The sequence below is a fragment of the Leptinotarsa decemlineata genome, unplaced genomic scaffold, assembly GCF_025532065.1.
Source record: "Leptinotarsa decemlineata unplaced genomic scaffold, Ldec_3_MD MMD2_tig00001064_RagTag_RagTag, whole genome shotgun sequence".
In the NCBI taxonomy this organism is placed as follows: domain Eukaryota; kingdom Metazoa; phylum Arthropoda; class Insecta; order Coleoptera; family Chrysomelidae; genus Leptinotarsa; species Leptinotarsa decemlineata.
Genome location: NW_027412558.1, coordinates 7,768,976 through 7,790,465, shown reverse-complemented (window position 1 = coordinate 7,790,465; position 21,490 = coordinate 7,768,976). Strand labels below are relative to the sequence as shown.

At 35.5% G+C, this 21,490-nt stretch overlaps 1 protein-coding gene and 1 long non-coding RNA gene across 2 annotated transcripts in view; one reads left to right on the top strand and one right to left on the bottom strand.

Annotated features, from left to right (window-relative positions):
* Positions 1-21,490, bottom strand: part of Hecw (Hecw ubiquitin protein ligase) — a 263,186-nt gene that overhangs the window by 63,275 nt on the left and 178,421 nt on the right. Inside the window, 8 exon segments of the mRNA XM_023163118.2 lie at positions 11,553-11,803; positions 12,276-12,371; positions 12,698-12,883; positions 14,761-15,032; positions 15,108-15,259; positions 17,079-17,380; positions 17,685-17,953; positions 19,026-19,382. Of these exon segments, the coding sequence (XP_023018886.2) occupies positions 11,553-11,803; positions 12,276-12,371; positions 12,698-12,883; positions 14,761-15,032; positions 15,108-15,259; positions 17,079-17,380; positions 17,685-17,953; positions 19,026-19,382 (1,885 nt within the window).
* Positions 8,227-10,465, top strand: LOC111507812 (uncharacterized). The gene is made up of 3 exons (XR_002722446.2): positions 8,227-9,464; positions 9,524-9,743; positions 9,800-10,465. It is a non-coding gene; the product is annotated as an uncharacterized lncRNA (long non-coding RNA).

Sequence of the window (21,490 nt, the reverse complement as noted above, 5' to 3'; positions counted from 1 at the left end):
AGGTAGCATAACCGATAAATGATCGTTACGCCCAAGATACACTTGTGAGTTACACTGAACTGCTGGAGCAACGTGACGCTTCAAACATTTACTCTAGAACCATCTGGAATCATCATAGATAAACATATTTTCCATTGACACACAGGGCAGCATTCAAATAATTCGCAAAGTTGTGAACTATATTTAAACTAGCGACCTGCCCCAGCTACGCACGGGTGCAATGCTCAAACTGACTATACATATGAACGTGTGTGATCGCTGCTAATCATAAGAGTGCTTTGGGGCGAAGCGCGGACTTTGACGCGCTATTTATAGACACGCGCCGCCGCCCCCCCCGCCGGTACCACTTCAACCTCTATGTCCCTGCATTTTAAATCTGCGATATCTTCGAAAATAATAATTTAAATTACATGCTGTGAAGGGCCATACTGATCCATATCAAATGCACAATGTATTTAAGGTACCCTTTTGGATGAGAATTAATGCTGTAATATTTAAAATGGTTTCGTAAATAAGCCATTATTTCTCGAGAATAATCCCTAAGAGATAGACATATCGAGTGGTCCAACGAAAAGTATGCACCTTGATTTTCTCCTTTTTTTGTAACTTAACGCAAAAATGCTCGGACAGGTCAATTTTGCTTTTGAGGGGGACACATTTTAGATGTATTTTTCTACCTGTGCCTATGAATTTCATCCGTACAAAATTAAATTAAGGAACTCAATGAAGATGATCCTGATAGAATCCTGGAATGGCCTGCCAGGTCACGTGATTTATCGCCTTTAGACTTTTTCCTTTGGGGACACTTGAAAAATAAATGTTTTGCTACGCAGCCCGAATCCATAGAAGATCTTCGCCAACGAATTACAGCAGAGTACAGAAGTATAACACCTGATATGCTACAGAAATTTAGGAATAGATTTGAACAAAATCTGTATTATTGTATGGCATCAAATGGGTCACATTTTCAGCACTTGCTGAAGTAGGATTCTACTAAGTCAATTACACATTTCAAAGTACTGGGTTGTAGTTGTTTTTCTTCATATTACCTACATGTTTGAGTAAAATACAACAAATTAGGTATCATTGGAAAAATAATTTTGTGCCCTTTCAAATGATATATCACTCGACCCCACTTTCCATTCAAAATTTTAGGGTTGTTACTCACTCTTGCTAAGGGGTTGAAGGCACAGGTAGAAAAATACATCTAAAATGTGTCCCTCTCAAAAGCAAAAAGTTTATTTGCGACATCACATTAGAAATATTTCAAATCATCAGTGTTTTTCTACTATATTATGCATGTTATACACATATAAACCTTCCTTGAATCATTTCTATCTATTAAAAAAACCCGCCGTAGTTTTAACGATCGAAGCATACATAGGGACAGACAGCGGGAAGCGACTTTGTTTTATACTATGTAGTGATAAAAATTATCAGAACTTCCTTTTATTGCAATTGGAAGTTTATCGAAGTTTTTAGTTGATTTTGAGATAAATGTATGATTTGAATAAATATTGTACTGAACGATTTAGTCATTTTCAGTAACAAAGAATGACTAATGCGGTTTCAAAATATTTTTGAAATCATCAACACTATCATTGTCAAATTCCTTGCCAGGCATTTGGCAATGATAGTATTAATGAACGAACTATTCTACATTGGTTTGCTCAATTTCGTTCGGGAGATTTTGGCCTCGAAGATGAGCCCCGAAACGGTCGACCTACAGTAATACAGAACGAGGATTTGAAGACCCTGGTGGAAACTGACCAATCACAAACTGTGTCTAGGGTGGCGAAAAAACTGGGAGTCTGCTCCAATGCTGTTTTTGATGGTTTGAAACGTATTGGAAAGGTCAAAAAGCTTGAAAAGTGGGTAGCCCACGATATGAACGATCGATAGAAATTGTCACGTTCCGAGGTATGTCCCTCTTTGCTCTTACGTAACCAAAACGATCCTTTTTTGAATCGGATCGTCACGTGCGATGAAAAATGTATCACTTACGACAACAGGAGACGTTCAGGACAACGCTTGGACAGCGATGAGCCACCCAGGCACTTTCGAAATACAAAAACCCACCAAAAAAAGGGCAAGAAAAATCTTCCTAATAACTACAGACCAGCCGCTTTGCTGATAGTGATATCAAAAATCATGGAAAAAGCAGTGAACCACCATATTCTTGAATATTTGGAAGGCCTCGACATTATGAGCGATCATCAATATGGCTTTCGAAAACAAAGATCAACACACGACCTTCTATCGTATGTCACCCAAATATGGAATAATGCAATCGAGAAATATGGAGAGTCAAGAGCTATTGCGCTCGATATTTCTAAGGCCTTTGTATGTGTATGGCTCTTCAGCTTCCTGAAAGAATGTCTCCTGCAAGTGGCTGTCGATCTCTCAAACACCATCCACGCTGGTGTTCCCCAGGGATCTAATTTGTTTTCAACCCTCTTTTCATTGTATATTCACGACTTATTGGGAAAAAAAAACAAGAATCCAATATATAATGATGTCAGGTCAGACAATTCCCCTTTCTGCTTCGATAGGTTTGTTGGGGGTTATACTGGACACCAATATGTCTTGGCACGATCATGTCGCTGGAATCGCAAAGGGCGCTTCTCAAAAGCTTGGCACACTGTTCCGAACCAGAAAACTGTACACACCTCAGCAAATTTTGATGCTTTATAGAGCTCAGATCAGACCTTCTTTGAGTATTGTTCTCATGAGCTCCGACCCTAAACATACCCTGAAGCTGCTGGATTTCATCCAGAAAAGAAAGATGCGAACATCACTTACAACTTTGATAGTCTGGAACATCGAAGAAAGTTTAGAGATTTGTCTCTCATCTATAGATACTTTCATGGGAAGTGTTCAAGTGACTTGGCAGATTTCATTTCACCAAGAGCAGTACATATCAGAAATACGCGACGGACTGTGGCTGCTCATTGTTTCAAGATTCAACTCACTACACCTCGAACTTTACTTTTCAAAAACTCTTCCATTTGGAGAACTGCTTTTATGTGGAATAAACTTCCTGATAACGTTTTTCAAATGGATTTAATCTCCAGCGATTCTAATCCGATGTGAATCACTAGTTTCGCACGGGCACCGCTCTCAGAGCGCCTTAAGGATTTTCCTGTTGTACTTGAGTTTGTTCACTAACAAAACAACACAACTTTCAGTAAGGACTAATTGAATGATCATTTCGAAAATAAATTAACATAAATTCTGATTTTTTTAAAACTTTTGTAAAAAACAGGGCGTATGGATATTAGTCGATGTTAAATGAAAAAAAAAAAGATTACATAGACAGATTATTACCTGTTGTTTAATTTCAACAGCTTGTTAAAAACATGAACAACTAGATGTACGAATTGAACTCGAACAATGGAGTTGCCTTGGGTAGTTATTACATTTCAGAACTATACATATATGTATGAAATGAAATTTAAAATAATTCATTTCAATCTGAACGAGATAAGAAAAGATACATTTGAAAAATAAGTATACTCGCTTGAAGCTATCACTTTCACTGATACATCGGATTTGCACCAATTACTACAAATGATAAAATTTATAATAACTATGGACTTTATTTATTGTTGGGTATGTGTGTTTCAAGATAATAAATCACAGCATTCATTGTACATAGTAGGAACGATAAAAAATAGACCGCTCGCCGAGAAAAAAAACCCCAGTCTATTTCTACCTCGAACCGAGTTGGTAAATTAAATATAAATGAAAACAACTCTATAGTAACTCTAAAGCGGAGCTACTTATCATAACTATAATAGCCTCAGGCGTGGTAAAATAATAATGTGTTCATAAAAGTATGAGCGATGTCTACCAAATGAATTAAATCAACAATTATCAACAATAATTTTGAACTGTCATTAGAATACATAAAAAAATGGCAAAATCTACTTTGGGTATCCTTTCATCTACTTCGTAAGTTATTAATATTCGATTAGGAATGCATTAAGACCTCAGTTTTGAATACATTTTTTAAATAATAATATCTCAAAAACCGCAACCTTGTGGGTCTGTCATTCATCATTCCCAACAGAGAATTTCAATCCATGGACGGTAAGAGTCACGTTATTAACTCATAATGTAATTTAATCCTCTACGATGATTACTTAATTGGAAAATTTGTTCAGTGCTCCCATTGAAATCCCAAAAGTCATATTTACTATAGAACGGTATACAATGTGTCAAATCAAAATGAAAACACCAAATGTTGAAGCAAATCTGAAAACCAAGAAAAATGGCACCAATATTAAAAATAATCTAATAATACTAATGATAATTTCAGGTATGAACAAGTGATTGATCCCATTTTTGTTCATAAATATGTCTGCTAACAGCTTAGAAACCACTTTAGTAAATTCCGACATGGGTAAAAAACATATTTATTTTTGGTACAGATATGTAGACGATATTCTCGCCTGTTTCAGAGGTAATACATGACAGCTGAACCAATTTATAACATTCATGAATAATCTCAATAGAAACATTCAGTTCATACTCGAAATAGAGTTATAGAAACAGATAAATTTTATAGATCTGACCATTACACACACTAAGAATAAATTTGAATTCAATGTATTAAGAAAACCTCGCTATTCCGAGAGTCATAAATTAGCAGCCTTTATTTAAATGAAAATTTCTATGTTTTTACCACTTTTATTAATAAAAGTGGTAAAAAACATAGACATTTTCATTTCTCTTTTCATTATGATCTCCTACCACGTAGTAATGGCTACATCCATCAATTTACTTTATTTAAATGTGTACAGATCATTCTCACTGCCTTTGTCTGCTAACAATCTAGCTAGAAAAATTGATATATGGCCTATAACATATAGAGATAGAGACATAATAACGGTTTCAACGCAGATACAATCCCGAAGTTAGTCAGAAAACAAAGCCGTAAATTCACTCACAGATTAATATACCCCCAGATCAAACAATCAGAAATCAAGATATTTGTAACTCAAACATATTTTGGTGATAGAACAGAGATAATTGCGGGATGGATTTTTCTGAAAAAACAATGTGGAAATGGCATTCAGACCGCATGCCAGGTTATCTAATTTCTTTTTCAACACCAAAGATAAAGTGGACAAGATGGAGGAATCTGGAGTTTACATGCTCAAGTGTACGGAGTGTAATAGTGTTTATGTGGGACAATATGGTAGAAATTTCTCAAAACGGTATGCTAAACATAAAGGTCCTTTATAATCTAAACGATACGGAAATTTTGCACTATACAAGCAAGGGTTGGAAACTCAATTATTTGGAATCCTTGGAAATTTATAAGCATAAACATTGTGGGTATAACCTCTTAATGATCAAATCGATCTAGTGAGTATGGTTTTCAAATTAGCGTTCCCAAATTGTCACAGGTAAACAAAATTCAAATACTCAATCAAGTTACCTAGTTATTACCTACAGTGGTGTTATAAGAGGAGTAATATTATTTATTTTCAGTTTAATGTAAAAGTTTTGTAATGTCCCCACAGGACGAAACTGCAGTAACATTAGTTACAAATAAAAAAAGTAAAAAACATAGAAATTTTCCATTTTTCATGATACTCAACCACTGTTTAAAAAAATGTTTAACATATCTTTTTCCGTTAACCAGCTGTCGCACCCCTACGAACGACAACTCTCAGAAATCCAAACTTGTGCGAGCTAAGGACTAACGAGGTCTAACCTTTCAACGTGTTATTCCTAACACGGGTTGGACGATAGCAAGAGAAAATCGTTCAGCCTGCGGCTGAACCACCGACTATCTATCGGTCGATAGGGAGAGTGAACAAAGCACCCACGTCGAACCGCCCGGCTACCGACCTACACAGATACCGATACCGATGTGTTAATACATTAGTTTAGATATTGACAATTGTATTGCTTTTTTTATCTGTATTTTGAGGGAGTTTGGAGAAAGTCTGTAACTTCAGGGAAAGAAATATTTTGGCTTTCTAGTTCTCCATGTGTATATAAAAAATGTAGGAAACTTCCAAAGAAACGAAGAAAGCAATTAATTTGAATATTAACTTTTTACAAAGATGTGCAGATCATGCAAAGAAGTTAGTTTCAGATCCAAACTGAGAGATCTCCCTTGAAACAACTTCTTTCATATAAACATTGAAGAATTGAGAAATGAACTATACAAAAAACACTTTTTCCTATCCAGTTTGTATTCCTACCATTCGTTATGGAATTGAATCAGATATCATTCATAGGATTGCTACACAATATAGCATTTGAGAGAGATTAAATTTTCACTTACATGAAACGCTGCAATCTTCAATGTTTTTTTTTTGTATAATTCAATATCCACATAGAATTAGTTGTTTCGGAAGTATTTTACCATTCATGTAATTCAATGTTTATATGACATCAGATGTTTCGAGAGGACTTCTTCTTCCAGTTTGTGTCTAGAAGTTATTTCTTCACACGATCTACACATCTTTGTGAAGAGTTCATTCAGAAATCAATTACTATCCTCCTTCCTTTGGAAGTTTGGAAGATGAAGAAGTAGGGAGCCAAAACGTAAAATTCAATCTCTCCTAAAAATATACCCCTTTCAATTCAAGTCTGTACCTTATTTTAAACTCTGTTATTGAGTACGCAGCCAAAAGAAAAAACTCCTGACATCTCCCAATTCACGAAACGTGTTAGGTCTACTGGTAGACAAAAATTTATTCGAAGAAATGAAAAATTAGGTGAGATATTTGAAAAAATCTTCACGGTCTTCAAAATATTTCGGGAGAACGTATGAGATGCAGTGGTGAAAATTAATTGTCAACCAAATATTTCAGTTTGTTTCAACTCAAAATACAGATGAAGTATGTATATTATCAAACATAAAAGTCCCAGACATTTTAATTTGTTTGCAATTATGGTCAAAAAACTATTTTAGGGCGGTTTGGAGAACATTTTGAGAAATAAACAGCTCATAATGTATAATTTAATATCCTAAGATGAAATAGTTATGTCGTGTAGACTTTTTTCATTAGTGAGCAGGCGGGAAATTTGTTAGTGGCCGGTAGTTTTTCTTGAAGACTATTTTATTCATTATTTGTATAGTTTTTTCGTTCTCTGTGAATTTTCCGTTTTTTACATACCAAAGTATAAGTATAAATCTAAAAAGAATACTTCCTGAAAAGAAAATACACAGGTGGAAATAAAAATAAACTTATAAAATATTATTTTTTTTTCCTGAACAGGTTGAATAAATTTGTAAATTCTCAAAAACATCACCCACTTGTAAAAATCCATGCAGCAGGAGTAATGAATATCAACTTTTATCAGAACATGTAGTTTGGAAGGAGTTATTTATGAGTGTTTTGTGTTATGAATGAATCATAATTACACTATTTTGTATCTTAATGAATCGTCCTGGAAATGATTAGGTAACTGAGAACATCAAAATATCAATTGATTTGCATTGGCTATAAATTTCTAATTTCATTTTAATGTATCCAAAGCAAGTTGACTATTGTCAAAAAGTTTTAAGGATACTAGCTGCAGGTTTTACTTTGATATCAAACTCTGAAGGATAACAAAAAACTGACCAGCTTTTTTCAACGAAAGTTGTTCGGACTTTCATTGTCTAAAAAGGTGTTGACAGAATTGAAATCTATGGAAAGGGATAAATATGTAAAATAAAGAATAAAGGTAATATCAAAAATATTAAAAATACCAGAATCAAAATATTGATATTATTTGCTTTCCTTGACTGAAAACTCATCTGGATATTTCAATCCTGGTAGTTTTAGTATTTATATTATTTTGCTTGATTCATTATTTTTTCTGCTCGCACCTTCTCAGTTAATCACTATATTATTGAACTCACGACCCACCATTCCTTGAAAAAGGAGAAACCCAATACGTTTTTCTTTGATAATAAAATTCCCTCTATTTTCTTATTCATTTCTGGTAATCATTGTAGGCAACCAACACAACACGGTTGTGTAATGTATGTGGCTTCTCAAATACTATGTCTTTATAACCTGCCAAGATTATGCAACCCAGCAAGCTATATTCTCACAAGATAATAATAGATTTCGTTGAATGTATTTATTTCAGTTTGAAGCAAAAGTATGAAAAGCATTCGCAAAGTTTTTGCATAACACGAACAGATGAATGGTTATCGGATTTGTCAACGTACCTAATTGAGAAAATTATTCGGCAGTGGAAGCTTAAAACTTCAGTTCAGTTTGAACTATCCAATTTTAATGAGAGTAGAAGGTCTCGAAGGACCAAAAACATGTAGCTTCATTAGATAAGTGGACTGTAGTATAATATAGGATTGTATGATTTGAGGAATTTCCCAATAGAATTTTAGTCTGGACACAAAAAAACGAGTGAGAGAGATTACGTGGCTGTGGTTCTCACCAGAGGGTATGTCGGCTCTAGTAGCGGCTTGTAGAGAAATTTCTGGTTCCAGGAGGATGATCGTAAGAACCCGTTGGATCACACAACACTAGCTGGCCAGCAACTTTCTTAATTAATTGAGTAGGTTGTCGAATTACCTGAGATGCTTTCTGTAGCGAGTCTATATATCGAATCTCTGTTGTTCTGCTGCTGTTTCAGCGACTGACCAAATATATTGATACGAGGAGCGCTCCATATATTTAATCAGAATAGAAACACAGCCGAACTTCGCGTTAAATACAAATTTTGTAAATTGAGTGAAAATCATCAGTAGACAAATACACAAAGAGAAAAAAAAAGAAAAATAAAAAAAATAAAATAAAAAAAATGGTGAAGACGGAACAACGATATTGGCATATTTTTGTGTCATATTTACATTCCACATAGTACCCTGCTATTATCATATCGCTAAACGTTCATATTATGCACATCATTTTGAGATAATAATGAAAGGAAATGAATGAGCCACCATTTTTACATATGAATGTTATAGTTATTTATGTATCAAGGGAATTAGGAGGGCCTTAATTACCGATGGCAAAGTTTGCGTCCCGAGGGCCTCTGGCCCGAGGGACAGCAATTGCCTGAAGTTATTAAGGCTCATTAATTCCCGTGGTACATAGATAATTTTATTTCTGACCGATTTCAATAAAATTTTGTTCATTTTTGAAACGGAAAAATGTACCAATTCATTACCTTCCCGGTATATTTAAATCAGGTACCGTTGATTATAGTAGAGTTTTCTTGTTGCTAGGTTGTTGCTATGTTACTTGTTTATAAACAGAACTTTGTTATCAAGCTGTGTTTGCGGTGAAAACGTGTTTTCTACCCCAAATATAATGGAGGATATTTTGAAAAAAGCTGAACAAGCAAGAGAATCATTAATTCCATCGAAAAGTGAAGCCGTATACCAAAAAGAATACAAGATATATCTGGACTGGCTGACACGGAAAAATGTTATGCCAAAAGATGTCACTGAAACTGTATTTCTGGCATATTTTCAAGAACTGGTAAGGAATTTTCTATGTTTTTCAGTAGATTTGGTAGTAATTGTGTTTATTCGTTTCAGTCAGAAACGTATAGTCCGAATTCTTTATGGACTAAATGGTCAATGCTAAAATCGATGGTGACTATACATGAGAAACGAGATATCACCAAGTTCAATGAACTACAGGCTTTTTTGAAACGGAAGAGTAAGTTATAAGCCGAAAAAGTCTGCTGTTTTATCTCCTAAAGATGTTATCAGATTCCTAAAGGACGCTCCTAATGATATTCATTTATTGCATAAGGTAATTTTTTCTTATTTTCCTTTTTGTGTGTATTTATTTCCTTTTTTTTGTTATAGGTTGTTTTGATTATGGGTTATTTTGAAGGATGCAGAAGTCAGGAACTTTTGAATATGAAGATATCGGATATAGAGGACCGGGATTCCGTTATGGTAGTGAACGTACCGGAAAGTAAAACTGGTGTATCGAAGAAATTTACAGTTGTGGATGAAAAAGAGTTCTCCTCTTTGCCTTTATTAAGACTTTATATGTCTTTGCGTCCTAAAGGTATTGAACGATTTTTTTTGAGCTTCCGACAAAATAAATGTACATCTCAGCCAATTGGAAAAAACATGTTTGGGAAAATCCCCAGCAAAATCGCAATGTATTTAGGATTGCCAAACTCATCTTCCTATACGGGACATTGCCTTCGTCGCACTTCTGCTACTGCTCTAGCCAATGCAGGAGCAACTATGACTAACTTAAAAAGACACGGAGGTTGGAAAAGTTCCACGGTGGCGGAGGGGTATTTGGAGGATAGCATCGAATTGAGAAATAAAACGGCGCGTATGTTGTCTACTTTGTCATCAGAAGAGGCAGGTACCTCGACTGTAGTGAACAGAAGCTCCAGCCATACAAAAGAAGAAATTGTTTCCAGTGGCGGAAGTAATTTTCAGGGAACATTTCAAAATTGTACATTTATTATTTGTAATGACGTGAATAAATAAAATATGGTTCAGTTTTCATTTCTATTTATTTTTACTTGTGAAAGGTAGAGGGAATTATAAAATCTATAACGTCCCAAGGGAGTTATGACCCTCTTTATTGATAGCGTAACTATGACGATATAAGCTTATAATATCCCGGTCAGAAATAAAATTTGTAATCAACATTTTTGTTTTTTCTTCGTCAATTGTCCGTCCCGCATTTTTGGTTTAGTTATGTGGTTGAAAAGACAGTTAATTTCTAGATAGATTATAGCATTTCATCGGTTTGTTTGATAATTTGAAAACCGTTTTTCTTTCTATTCGAGGATGTTTTAACCCAGCTCAAAGTTAAGTTGAAAACTGTCTAGGAGAGATCATCCTCCCTGTCTCTACCATTAAAGCATAATCGGATGAGGTGGTAGAATGTTAAAGAAAGAGTTTGAAGAAATTGAGTTCTAACCCTTTTTGAAATTTCAGAAAATCGTATTCCCCACAGTTCATATATATGAACCCAAGTATCCCAGTAGTTCATTCTAGTAATGGCCACTATAGGTAGTATCGCATAAATGGCTTGTTTTGCCTTATCTGCTAATTCTCAATCAAATCAATACAGTTCGATCTATTGAATAAATCCAAGTAAACTTTGCACCATCTGTAATCACTGAATATACGAAACAATTGATCACGTAATTCCTAAAGCTGCTATGAGACCTCTCAAACTTCTGCACTTTTTCGATGTGATTCGAGTTGATATGCCTTTTTACCGAGCTGGGTTCTCCTCTGCACATTACCTATGAACATATCTGTGGAATATTTTGAAACATGTCTCTAATAATATATTTATTATGTATATCCTCATGTTGAAACCATTCTGGAATCATTGAAAAATGGTTCTTATTTTTTTTTCTTTTATCATATCATCATTTTTGTTATTTATGTCATTTATTTATATATTTTAAAAATAATGTATGTATATTAGGATGTCCTAAAGAAATCAATAAATATTATTATTAATTATTGCATGGATCAAAATATTTGTGATATGTCCATTGTTCATGCACTATCCAGTTATATTTTCCCCAGTTCATTTGCTAAGATGTACCAATTTTTTGAATAAGTAACTCACCTCAGTAAAATCGTAAGATGAATATCGTGGCTCAACCTATCCAAGGCAGTGGTACCATCGACTCGCACAGCATTGATTTTCTCCCTGATAGATGAGCAATTTCCTACTGGTGAATGTCTCTCCTTCAAAATGTCAAAAATGTTAGGCTGCCTGAGAAAGGCTACGACTTTGTCACTGTAGGCCACCGGAAGATCAATGATGCTACTGGAATTTGAGGTTGTTGTCGTTGGACGGGGTGGAGGAACGGGAGCCTGTAACAAATGATATTAAAATAGTATAAAATATATGAGTTATACCGAAAGCCTAGAAAACACTAAAATATGGTCCTTTGAGCCAGATCAAAACAAGTGCAAACAAAAAACGATAGCAAAAAGGAAAAGTGCTACCAAAAAAACCTGTGATTTACCAAAGGTACCCACACAATAAGAGCATTGAAGAAGAAATGAAATGAATTAGAACATATGGCTAAAAAATAGGAAAAGATGAAAACATAATTAGAAAATATGGAACAAATGGGTAGGAAATATGGAACGAGTAGGTATTGTTAATGTAGAAACATGTTTGGAAGAAAACAAAATTAAAAATCTAAAAATAATACTCTGGGACATCTTGTATTCAGAAATGAGTGCAAAAAAGAAATTTCACCTTTGGAAAATCTAAAAATTAAAAAAGGAAGAAGAAAGTATCATGAAGCGAAAACACCAAAAATAACTTGATACTCACTTGACCATCTTCAGAAACCCTTCTCGGGCACGTTTCAAGAGGTATCCTCGGGTCCATATAAGTAGTTTTCTTGTTAGTATGATCAATGAAGAATTGCTTTACATCCGGGTTTTAGTGTTAATTGAATTATTAGTAGATTTTATGAAACAAAAATCTCATGTTAATTAGGGATATACGATGGTCATGCTGCCTAATGAGAAGCAAAGAGGTTTTTATATTTCTATAGGTATTTAAGACTTATTACGGCATACATGATAAATTATGGGGATCAGTAATTATTAGTCTTTCTAATTTAATATCAATGTTATATAATGTCATTCCTTTTGTAGCTCTTTCGATACGACTTTTCGATTTTATCAATGAAATAAAAAAGACATATACTTTATTGGCTAAAATCTGAACAATTTTTATGAGAACCTCACCTTAGCATTTCTGTCTTTCTTAGTATCCCAGCCACTAGGTAGATCTTGGGTGGTGTCGGCAAATAAATTGACTAGAGAGACTAATTCCTTATTATGCTGATATTTTTCAAACATACTTGCATCCCTACGTATTCTCACTATCATATGTTTCAGGGTGGGATTTCTGTTGTATAAAGCAAGTGCTTCCTAAAAATAAAATATGATATTTCATACCAGTCACATTGAGGTGATTCATTTTGAAAAATATTTTCTAATTGTAGTTTTGATGACTGAAATTTGATTATTACATAATAAAATTCATTCATTTATTTCATTGTCAATATATAGAGTATATATGGTGAGTTGTCAAAGAGTGAAAGGGTGGTAAAAATGTATAAAACAGTTTTATGTTTATATAGTAGGGTTAATGAAATAAGGTAAAATTAAAATCAACGTTTGCATATGTACTGTATTAGGATACACATATAACAACATATATTAACCTTTTTATAACAACATATGTTCAAAGATAAAGATATTATTGTTGAATTAATTTCCCTAATAACAAAACTTTCACTTTATTACTGAATATAGTACAACTTTATACTTGTTTGAATGATTCTGGTACTTTATCATGAAATGTAAGGGCATCGTGATGTACAGGTTTCCATAGTTGTTCCATGTTTGGGAATTTTCAGTAAGTTACCATGTCTGGTATACTGTTCTCCTTCATCAAAAGGTACTGTGTGAATTTTATTTTCTAATAAAATGTTTCGATGGCTGTCTCAAAAATTCAAATTGAAAAACAGCCTTCTTTAAACGCTTTTGGGACACAAATACTATTAGGAATTATTTGTCTTGACCCCACGTCATAATGTTGAGGTTAATATGAGAGAATCCCAAGCAAATGCTTAGCAAGTTTTCGTGAATAAAACTCAAGTCTCTCTTTGCTGTGGATCTGTTGAAATATAATATGGCAGAAATTGTGCTAAATCATGTTCAAAAACATGATTCCCAATATTTCTTCAATGGGTGGGAGGTGTTAGAATATCCCTGTTGAATAAGGTGTCACCAGTAGAGGTGAAAGTTTTTCTAAATGACGCCTTATCCAAAGGTATGCGTGCTATCATGATGTATGATTTCGACCCACATTAATGTGGGGCTTTAAAATTATGGGCCTCCTTTACCTAGCTACTCATGAAGTAAACAAAGAATCAGACACTGACACTAAAGTGGAGAAGTCGACTAACAACTCCTATTGTCGCCCCTGTAAGATTTGATCAAGAGGAAGGGCTCTTCAGTTCTCCAACTTGATTATTTCAACAAACCTAAGAGGCTAAGAGATGCAGCCAAGATGTAACCCATCACCTCCTCAAGAACAAAATATCTATGAATCTGCCTTGCACCAAATTGTTGAACAGCAGAAGCAGGTAAAGGGGTCTTGAAACTTGAACATCTGGCAACCTCAATATCTACGAATCAACTGTATGTCTTCAGTATGTCTGTATGTCTTCAACTGTATCAACTTCAGTATGCCATTATGGCTACTGTAGAGGATATTTCAGAAAATCGTCCACAGATAGGATTCCACATTTTGCTGCACATTCAGCTACAAGTTACCTGAGATGATTGGGGGAATCTCTACCAGTTGGTGGATTAGTAGGCTGCAGACCATGAGAGGACATCTCCCTGAAATGCATTACTAGAGACCTACTATCAAAGCGACACATTTGTATTACAGACTGACTGCCAATCAAGTCTTCACTAGAATGAGGAAAATGAACCGTGGTCGGTCGATCTTAGGGGGAATTATTCTTCACAAGATTCCGGCCCTGGTAGAAGATCATATACTCTATGCCTACCATGCCGCAGACTGGATCAGTATTTCAGCATTTGCCAGAGTCCTACTATTGCCAGCCATACATCAAATGAAGTAAACTGCTTCATTAGACTCAGTTGGAATAGCTGTAAGCCACAATAAACCCTCACGAGTTGGAGTGGAGAGCCTAACAGACCCACTCACTGTGAATCTACCTACATGCATGGAATATTTCAATATAATATCATCTGAACACAGCTCTTACATGATTCATATGCAGGATGGTGAAAAAATCCGGCCTTGTCAGCAACCTACAACCAGGTGGCGCCGTAGGACAATCAACTACATCTACTCTATGCGAACTTATAGTTCTCCTGATGCTCTGATATCTTCTGTCGAGCTGTCTTCTGTGTTGTTCAGCCCCTGCACCACCCATGTTTGCACTCGTGTTCCCCCCTGGCCTTGTCCAGGATGTTGTTCGAGTCGCATGATCAATATAGAATACTCTGCCGTGACTGTCCATTCTTGCTTCCCAGGCTGCAAACAAACGAAAACATTAGGGTGAGTCGGTAATTGAAAATATATGTAACGGAACATATTTTAGATACATACATGGTGGTAAGGGTTCTTCTTCTGCAGCGGCTTCTGGAACGTTCACACCTCGATGGCCCCTCTCTGGGATGGACGGTAATCTTGTGGTACTCAACCTCTGGAGGGGAAGAGGTACCCCTCCACTAGCTTCGCCATTAGTTTCTGATCTCCCCCTGTGACAAGATACAAATTTTGTTACAAATTCATGGGCCCAAGTAAATAATAAATAATATAAAATCATTTTATAAAAGAACATAGACATACAGTGTGTAACGTAAGTACGTGTCCGGAAATACTTCGTTTTGTTCAGTTTTTGTAATGCTCTCAGCAACTTCACTTAGCGCCCTAAGAGCTAATAAATACGCATCGATATTGAAAATATCTCGAAAACGATCACCTCCAGCGTTGTTGAGGAAGTGTATCTTTTTTACTTGAAAAAGGTGTGCGAATCAAGTTTTTTCATAAAAAGTACCAAAAGTTTACTGTCAAAAAAATTAGGGCAATTTGAAATAAATAATGACAGTACATGCAGCGCCCTCTATATGTTACATGAAAATTTATATGAAATTATGATTTCTCACGTCAAAAAAACCACGGGTACCAAATTTCATGCAAATTACTTATTTACACTCTGTATATCTGAAACGAAGCATTTTCAGACACAGACACATAGACTTTTTTCTCAGATTTGTCTCAAGAATACGTGACTTGAATATTTGAACGTACTTGTATTGAAAGGCACTGATGTATGATTAACTTTTGAATGACAACAAAACAATCTGAAATAATTTACTGATATTTAAAAAAAATTATGTTGTGGAATTATGGATGATAAAGTTGCTACATAAGGATACTTGTTCAACAGGAAATGCTAAAAAAAGTTAACAAAGCCTTGCAAATAGCTATACAAAGATAGGAGTTCATCAAATCAACTTGTTTTAAATAAATGCATTAACATACAGAATAATGAACAGTGTGGACAAATCAGGACGATTTTTAGTTCAAGGTGGACATTTTTTTATCATAACCTCAACTGCCATACTATTCTTCCACCCATTTTAGCACCCTTTTGTGAGAAAACAACTGTTCCGAATTTCAAAGTAAGATACTTCATTTAATGTGAACAAGTCATAAGAAGGTAACAAAAATTTATAAAATGTATAAACCAAAAATGCAAAACAGTGCATTCAAACTTCACTAATTCACAGTAGATGCTGGAAATGTTCTCCAATAACTGCCATACATGAGTATAAGTTAGTCTAGAAATGTCAGGCATTTTGGAGCAATTGAGGAGTTACTTCATGATATTGCCTTTCTCGCAAGAGTCGCCAAAATGAAAAGTTACTAGGTGAATAGTTACATAGATGAATTCCTTTTAGAATTACATTTTCACCAGTGTGCCACACTTAATACTCACTTTTCCTATTGGAATTTTAAGAGTGTTAGTTACCCAGGGGGGGAAGATGGTATAACAGTTAAGATTATGATAGAAAGATGTCCTGCTTGAATCAAAAAAAGCTTTGTTTTTACATTTTTTTTCAACAAATAAGTCTTGAAGATATTCGATCTGTTTCGTTTTTGGTGCAGCACACTGTATATCACTTCTCTTTCATTTTTCATAAGTGCAAAAAAATCAAGTTTCAATACCTAATTGGACTTCAGAAACGCTTCAAATCATAACATGTTACAAAAAACTCATTCCTTATTCTTATTGAAATATTCCATAACCATAATAAGTCCATATGTGGTAAATTACTTGTGTTTGCCTCTATAAAACTTTCTTGGGCTGAACACATCTTCATTCAAAGATAGAATGCTTCACTTTATGAGTTCAGACATGGTTCAAACACTGTACCGACAATCCCACATATCTCGTTACGTCACACTTACTTTCTACAGTTTTAAACTTGCGTGTGTTGATAACGATAAATGCAAGCACGATAATGAAATGAAAAATGTAAAAAATCATATTTGACCGAACGATCCTATTACCTAGTTACATCTTTATCCACATTCGTCGGTTCCGACATAGCAATCAGTCGCACCATAAGGTTTTCAGTATCGTCCATTTGTGTGCTAGTCCCGCACCAATCACGTGTAAGCAAAGGTCTTCTGTTGGCCTTTTTAACTTCAGGGGCGGGTTGGACTTCTTGGCCTTCTAGTGGAAAATCAGGCGGTTCTGCCGATTTCAGATTGGGAGGTTTCAGTTCTGGTGTCCTTGTTTTCCTAGAATGGTGTGTTGGCGTTGGAGGACATACTGGTATGTGGACTAGACTATTTGAAGCAGCTGCCACCTATAAATTGATAAAATATGTGTGAAATAATCCTTTGTACCATATCATTGTGGGTAAATTTGCATAATTTTGCAGTGAACTTCGAAAAATCTCGTTACATACATGCATATTTTCAAATATCTTGAACTACTTGTGAAATTTGAAGCAACAAGAATCAAAATTGCTAAAACAACTCCAGGCTTTGTCTGTTACAAAAAAAGAGTTCTATACCATGGATCAAAGAAAATGTAGTGTAGAAGCTTAGATATTTTCCAATTGAACTGGACACTTTGGAAAATTTGTCATGAAATAATTTTATACTCACCCTCTGAAGCGCCTTTGGATGAGGCCTACTCATCTCTTTAGTTTCCACTCTGGGCCTATGAAGGGGAGTATGAGAAATTTCTTCAATTGTATTGGTTTCTTCTGCTTCCGGGACTACCCTCGTCAGGGGTTTGTGTGGTTTACCAGCTAAATCGCTGTTAACTTCTCCATCGACCATGTCAGCGGATCCGCTACTTTGTGTTGATATAGTCGAACTTTGACTGTCCTTATTTTCTAATAGTGAGTGAGCATTATTTTGTGGACTAGAATCTGAAATGAAGCACGAATGTAGTTAACTACAGGGAAATAATCAGGATCTGAGATTAAGGGAATGTGTAATCCTCTTTTACAAAATACATGTTTGCCCGCAATTTCAAAACAACATTACACTGAACGAAATCAATGAAATAAGAATTCAAATTAATATAGAAAATCCACTGATGAAGCACTACTTTATGCTCCACATGAGTTTTTTCCACTACCAGATCTAGAGAAATACTTAAGACACCATAATTAACCCATTGCACCATCAAAGCTGTAGAATATAAAATAATTCAAAATCTACTGAAACAATTAATATTCAGCTAAAATAATTAAAATTCTACTGGTCAGGAGATCCAGTATATCATCCTTAAACCATTACCACATACCGAAACTATGAGGTTTTCCATCGCATACGTCTGACCAATCAAAATTGCGTTGCAAGAAACTTCTTGAAAAGTTCAAGATTTACAAAAAATAAGTTTCTTTCAGGGCGATTTGAAACCACGAATTCCAATAGATCACGTATGACAGAAAAAGAGTTTCCTAGGGTTTTGATGGTAAGGGTATCTCAGAGACACCCATCAATGACTCTTCTCAAGAGCGTTTTTGGAGAATGCTAAAAAGCGGGCGTCTTACTAGTGTCACTACTACAGTGGAGACATCAGTGAGTGTGTATGAGAGATATAAGGTGATATTATGCAGAAGACAAATATCAGAAGGAAACTTTTATAAGAGAAAAAGAAGTGTGGTTGAACTAACCACATAGGAAAATACTCAACCCTCAGACCCGTTGGTTAGATTGTTGTTGGGTTTGAAATGAGCAGATCTAATCGAGCATTCACTACAATTCGTGAGAGATTTTATTGGGGCTCACACCAAATCAAATTTCAAGAAATATGTCCAGTTTCTTAATGAAGCAACTCAGTAACCTGGTCCACTGCAACTTTTGGTTGAGAATTTTCAAACAATCCAGAAAAGTATACTACTTTTTCCCAAAGAACATGACAGTAGCAGCTTAGAGAAAAATACCCGACAAATATCCATAAGGATGCTCTCATATTCTTTCCAACGAACTTACTTTTACTTAAAACCGTAGTTATATAGTTATCACAACCGATGAGCTTCTTGCCGTTCTCGATCAAGGCGGCCTTCATTTTATGACTGGGAGTCGATGCTACCTCAGCGTCGGAAAGTGACGAAGTCGTGGAAGCCGTGCTGAAGGATTTGTATTCTTCGTCGGTGTCTATGAGTTCGAAGCCGAATGTATCTTCCAACTTTTGTATATTCTTGGGCTTGTTCTGCCTGAGCACGGCAGGCGGACTGAAAGTGGTGGTGGTGATCAACGCGTGGGACCTCTCCAGAGGTCGGTGGAGGGCACGTGGGGGTAAAGGTGGGGCGATTGGCTCGGTGGTGAAGTCCATACCGCAAGCGTTTTCTGAAAATAAAGTTATGTTTGTGGTTCTTAAATCTATTTATAGCGAAGTTGAATATTATAATCGATATGGTGGCTTGTGCTTTTCGACACTTTGAAATAGTTGAGGGAATTTACTGAATCTAGAGATGAAGAAGTGAAAGTGACGATTAATAACTCGGTGTCTAGCGGAGTTTTGGCAAAGCAAATGAGTTGAATAGAACACGCTGGAGTTTCAGTTAGTCCGGCTGTACACGGACCACATATTTGCAGTTGAGGCAACCACAACATTGTGTCCACGTTGACTGCACTTCGCGGTTGACTCAACCACATTTTTGTGGTCGATTTGTGGTCATATAAACCGCACTTGCAGTTGAGGCGACTGACATCTATATTTTGTGGTGTCAGAGTTTAGTGCCAATTTCAATATGGATTTCGAAGAAGAACCACTACTGCTTCTTATTTTGAGGAGAAGGAGAAGATGTAGGAAAGTACGATAGTTTTGGGTACATCCACTTCTGGTTGCGCGACAACACGAAGGAAATTTTTATATTTTATTTGAAGGTGGTTGACAATGTTTCTAGGTGCATTTCAACAGTTTGGACTTCCATTGTCTAATATGATATAAATTGATTTGAAATCCCTGAAAGAATCTGTAAAGAAATAAAAAGATTAGCAGAAAAAACAATTTTATCAAGCAAAAAACTGATATTAAAATGAAATAACATACAAGCAACAACCGATAAATTCCGGAAAGACGAAAAAAATGTTTTTAATTACTTCAGAATGTCCATTAGTTCTTTGATGAATTAATTAGAATTTTGAAATCAAAAATTGAACGCTGTGAGACCAATATGAGAAAAAGTAAACGACGGTGTACGCGGTTGGGTACGACTGCAAGTTTGTGGTTAGTGTACGGCGGATGCCGCGATGACATCTCGGCGGAGATCAGCAGCAAGTTGACTGCAGAAGCCCATTTTGACTTTTGTGAACGCCCGTGTACGTGTAGTACAGTATTTCTTATGGGCGGCTTGAGTTCGCTGGAACGCGACTGCAACTGTGTGGTCGATCCTACCGCAAAATGTGGCTCGTGTACGGGCTCTCTTAGCCAGGGCGGTGTATTAGTAGGTGTTAGGAAAAGAATGTGGTAGGTTTATACTCAGATTGTAATCTGGTTCACTTGGAGTAAAACAGAATCTTGTTACGAACACTATGTCGAAATTATTAATGGGATCGATTAACTTCAATGAGGTTTTGCTTAATCTTATTAAACTTTACTATAGAAGTTTCAACGTATTGCGATCGGATCCTCATCGTGTTTAGAAAGTGTACACATGAGGTTGATTCTGCTTCGACATACGAGCGAAGAAGCAAAATATTACAATTTAATGGATTTGAAGTGGTAATATAGTCTAGATGGGCACATAAACTTGCTTTCACTAGCTAGAGCCTTACATTATAACCTTGTCTTCAGCGGCTGGGTCCACATATAAATTTTGATTTAGCGGTAAGGTTTCCCCTTGAAACCGAATAGAAAGATTGGACTACGGATAATTTTTCCCGCATTTTATGTTTTCAGTATCAAATAATTGGATTTCAATTCAGAAGGTTTTTTGAATGAAAATAACTGGCAATATCGGCGTCAACTAAAAGGCCATCGTCGGACAGCCAAGAACAAATCGTACTGTTTTTTCGCTTACATCTTGAGTTTCTTCATTACTTTACCATTCTTAATGTTTGACTTTCAAACAAGCTGAAGATATCAAATTCAGTCGTATTTTCCACTCCTTCTGCTACCAAGAAGAAAAATATGAATTTCCTTTGAAATCTGACCAAGACTTTCAAATAATTTGCAAGGTATTGATCGAAGTCTTGATCAAGGTCGAAGCTGAAGTCGAGTAGTAAAGAGGAAAAAGTGAATATCTTGTACTTTTTCTTACTATTTAGTATGCTCGATCATCCAATAACCTTAAGAGGTCAACTTTAGAGTAACTCATGGTCATATGGGTTCCTATTTCAAGAAAGGTCATCATCGGATATCAAGAAAAAATTCTGAGCCCTGGAACTTCATTTTTGTCTTATCGTTCCACATTTTCGAGTAATTAACCCAGTCTATAATTTTCTTACACTTT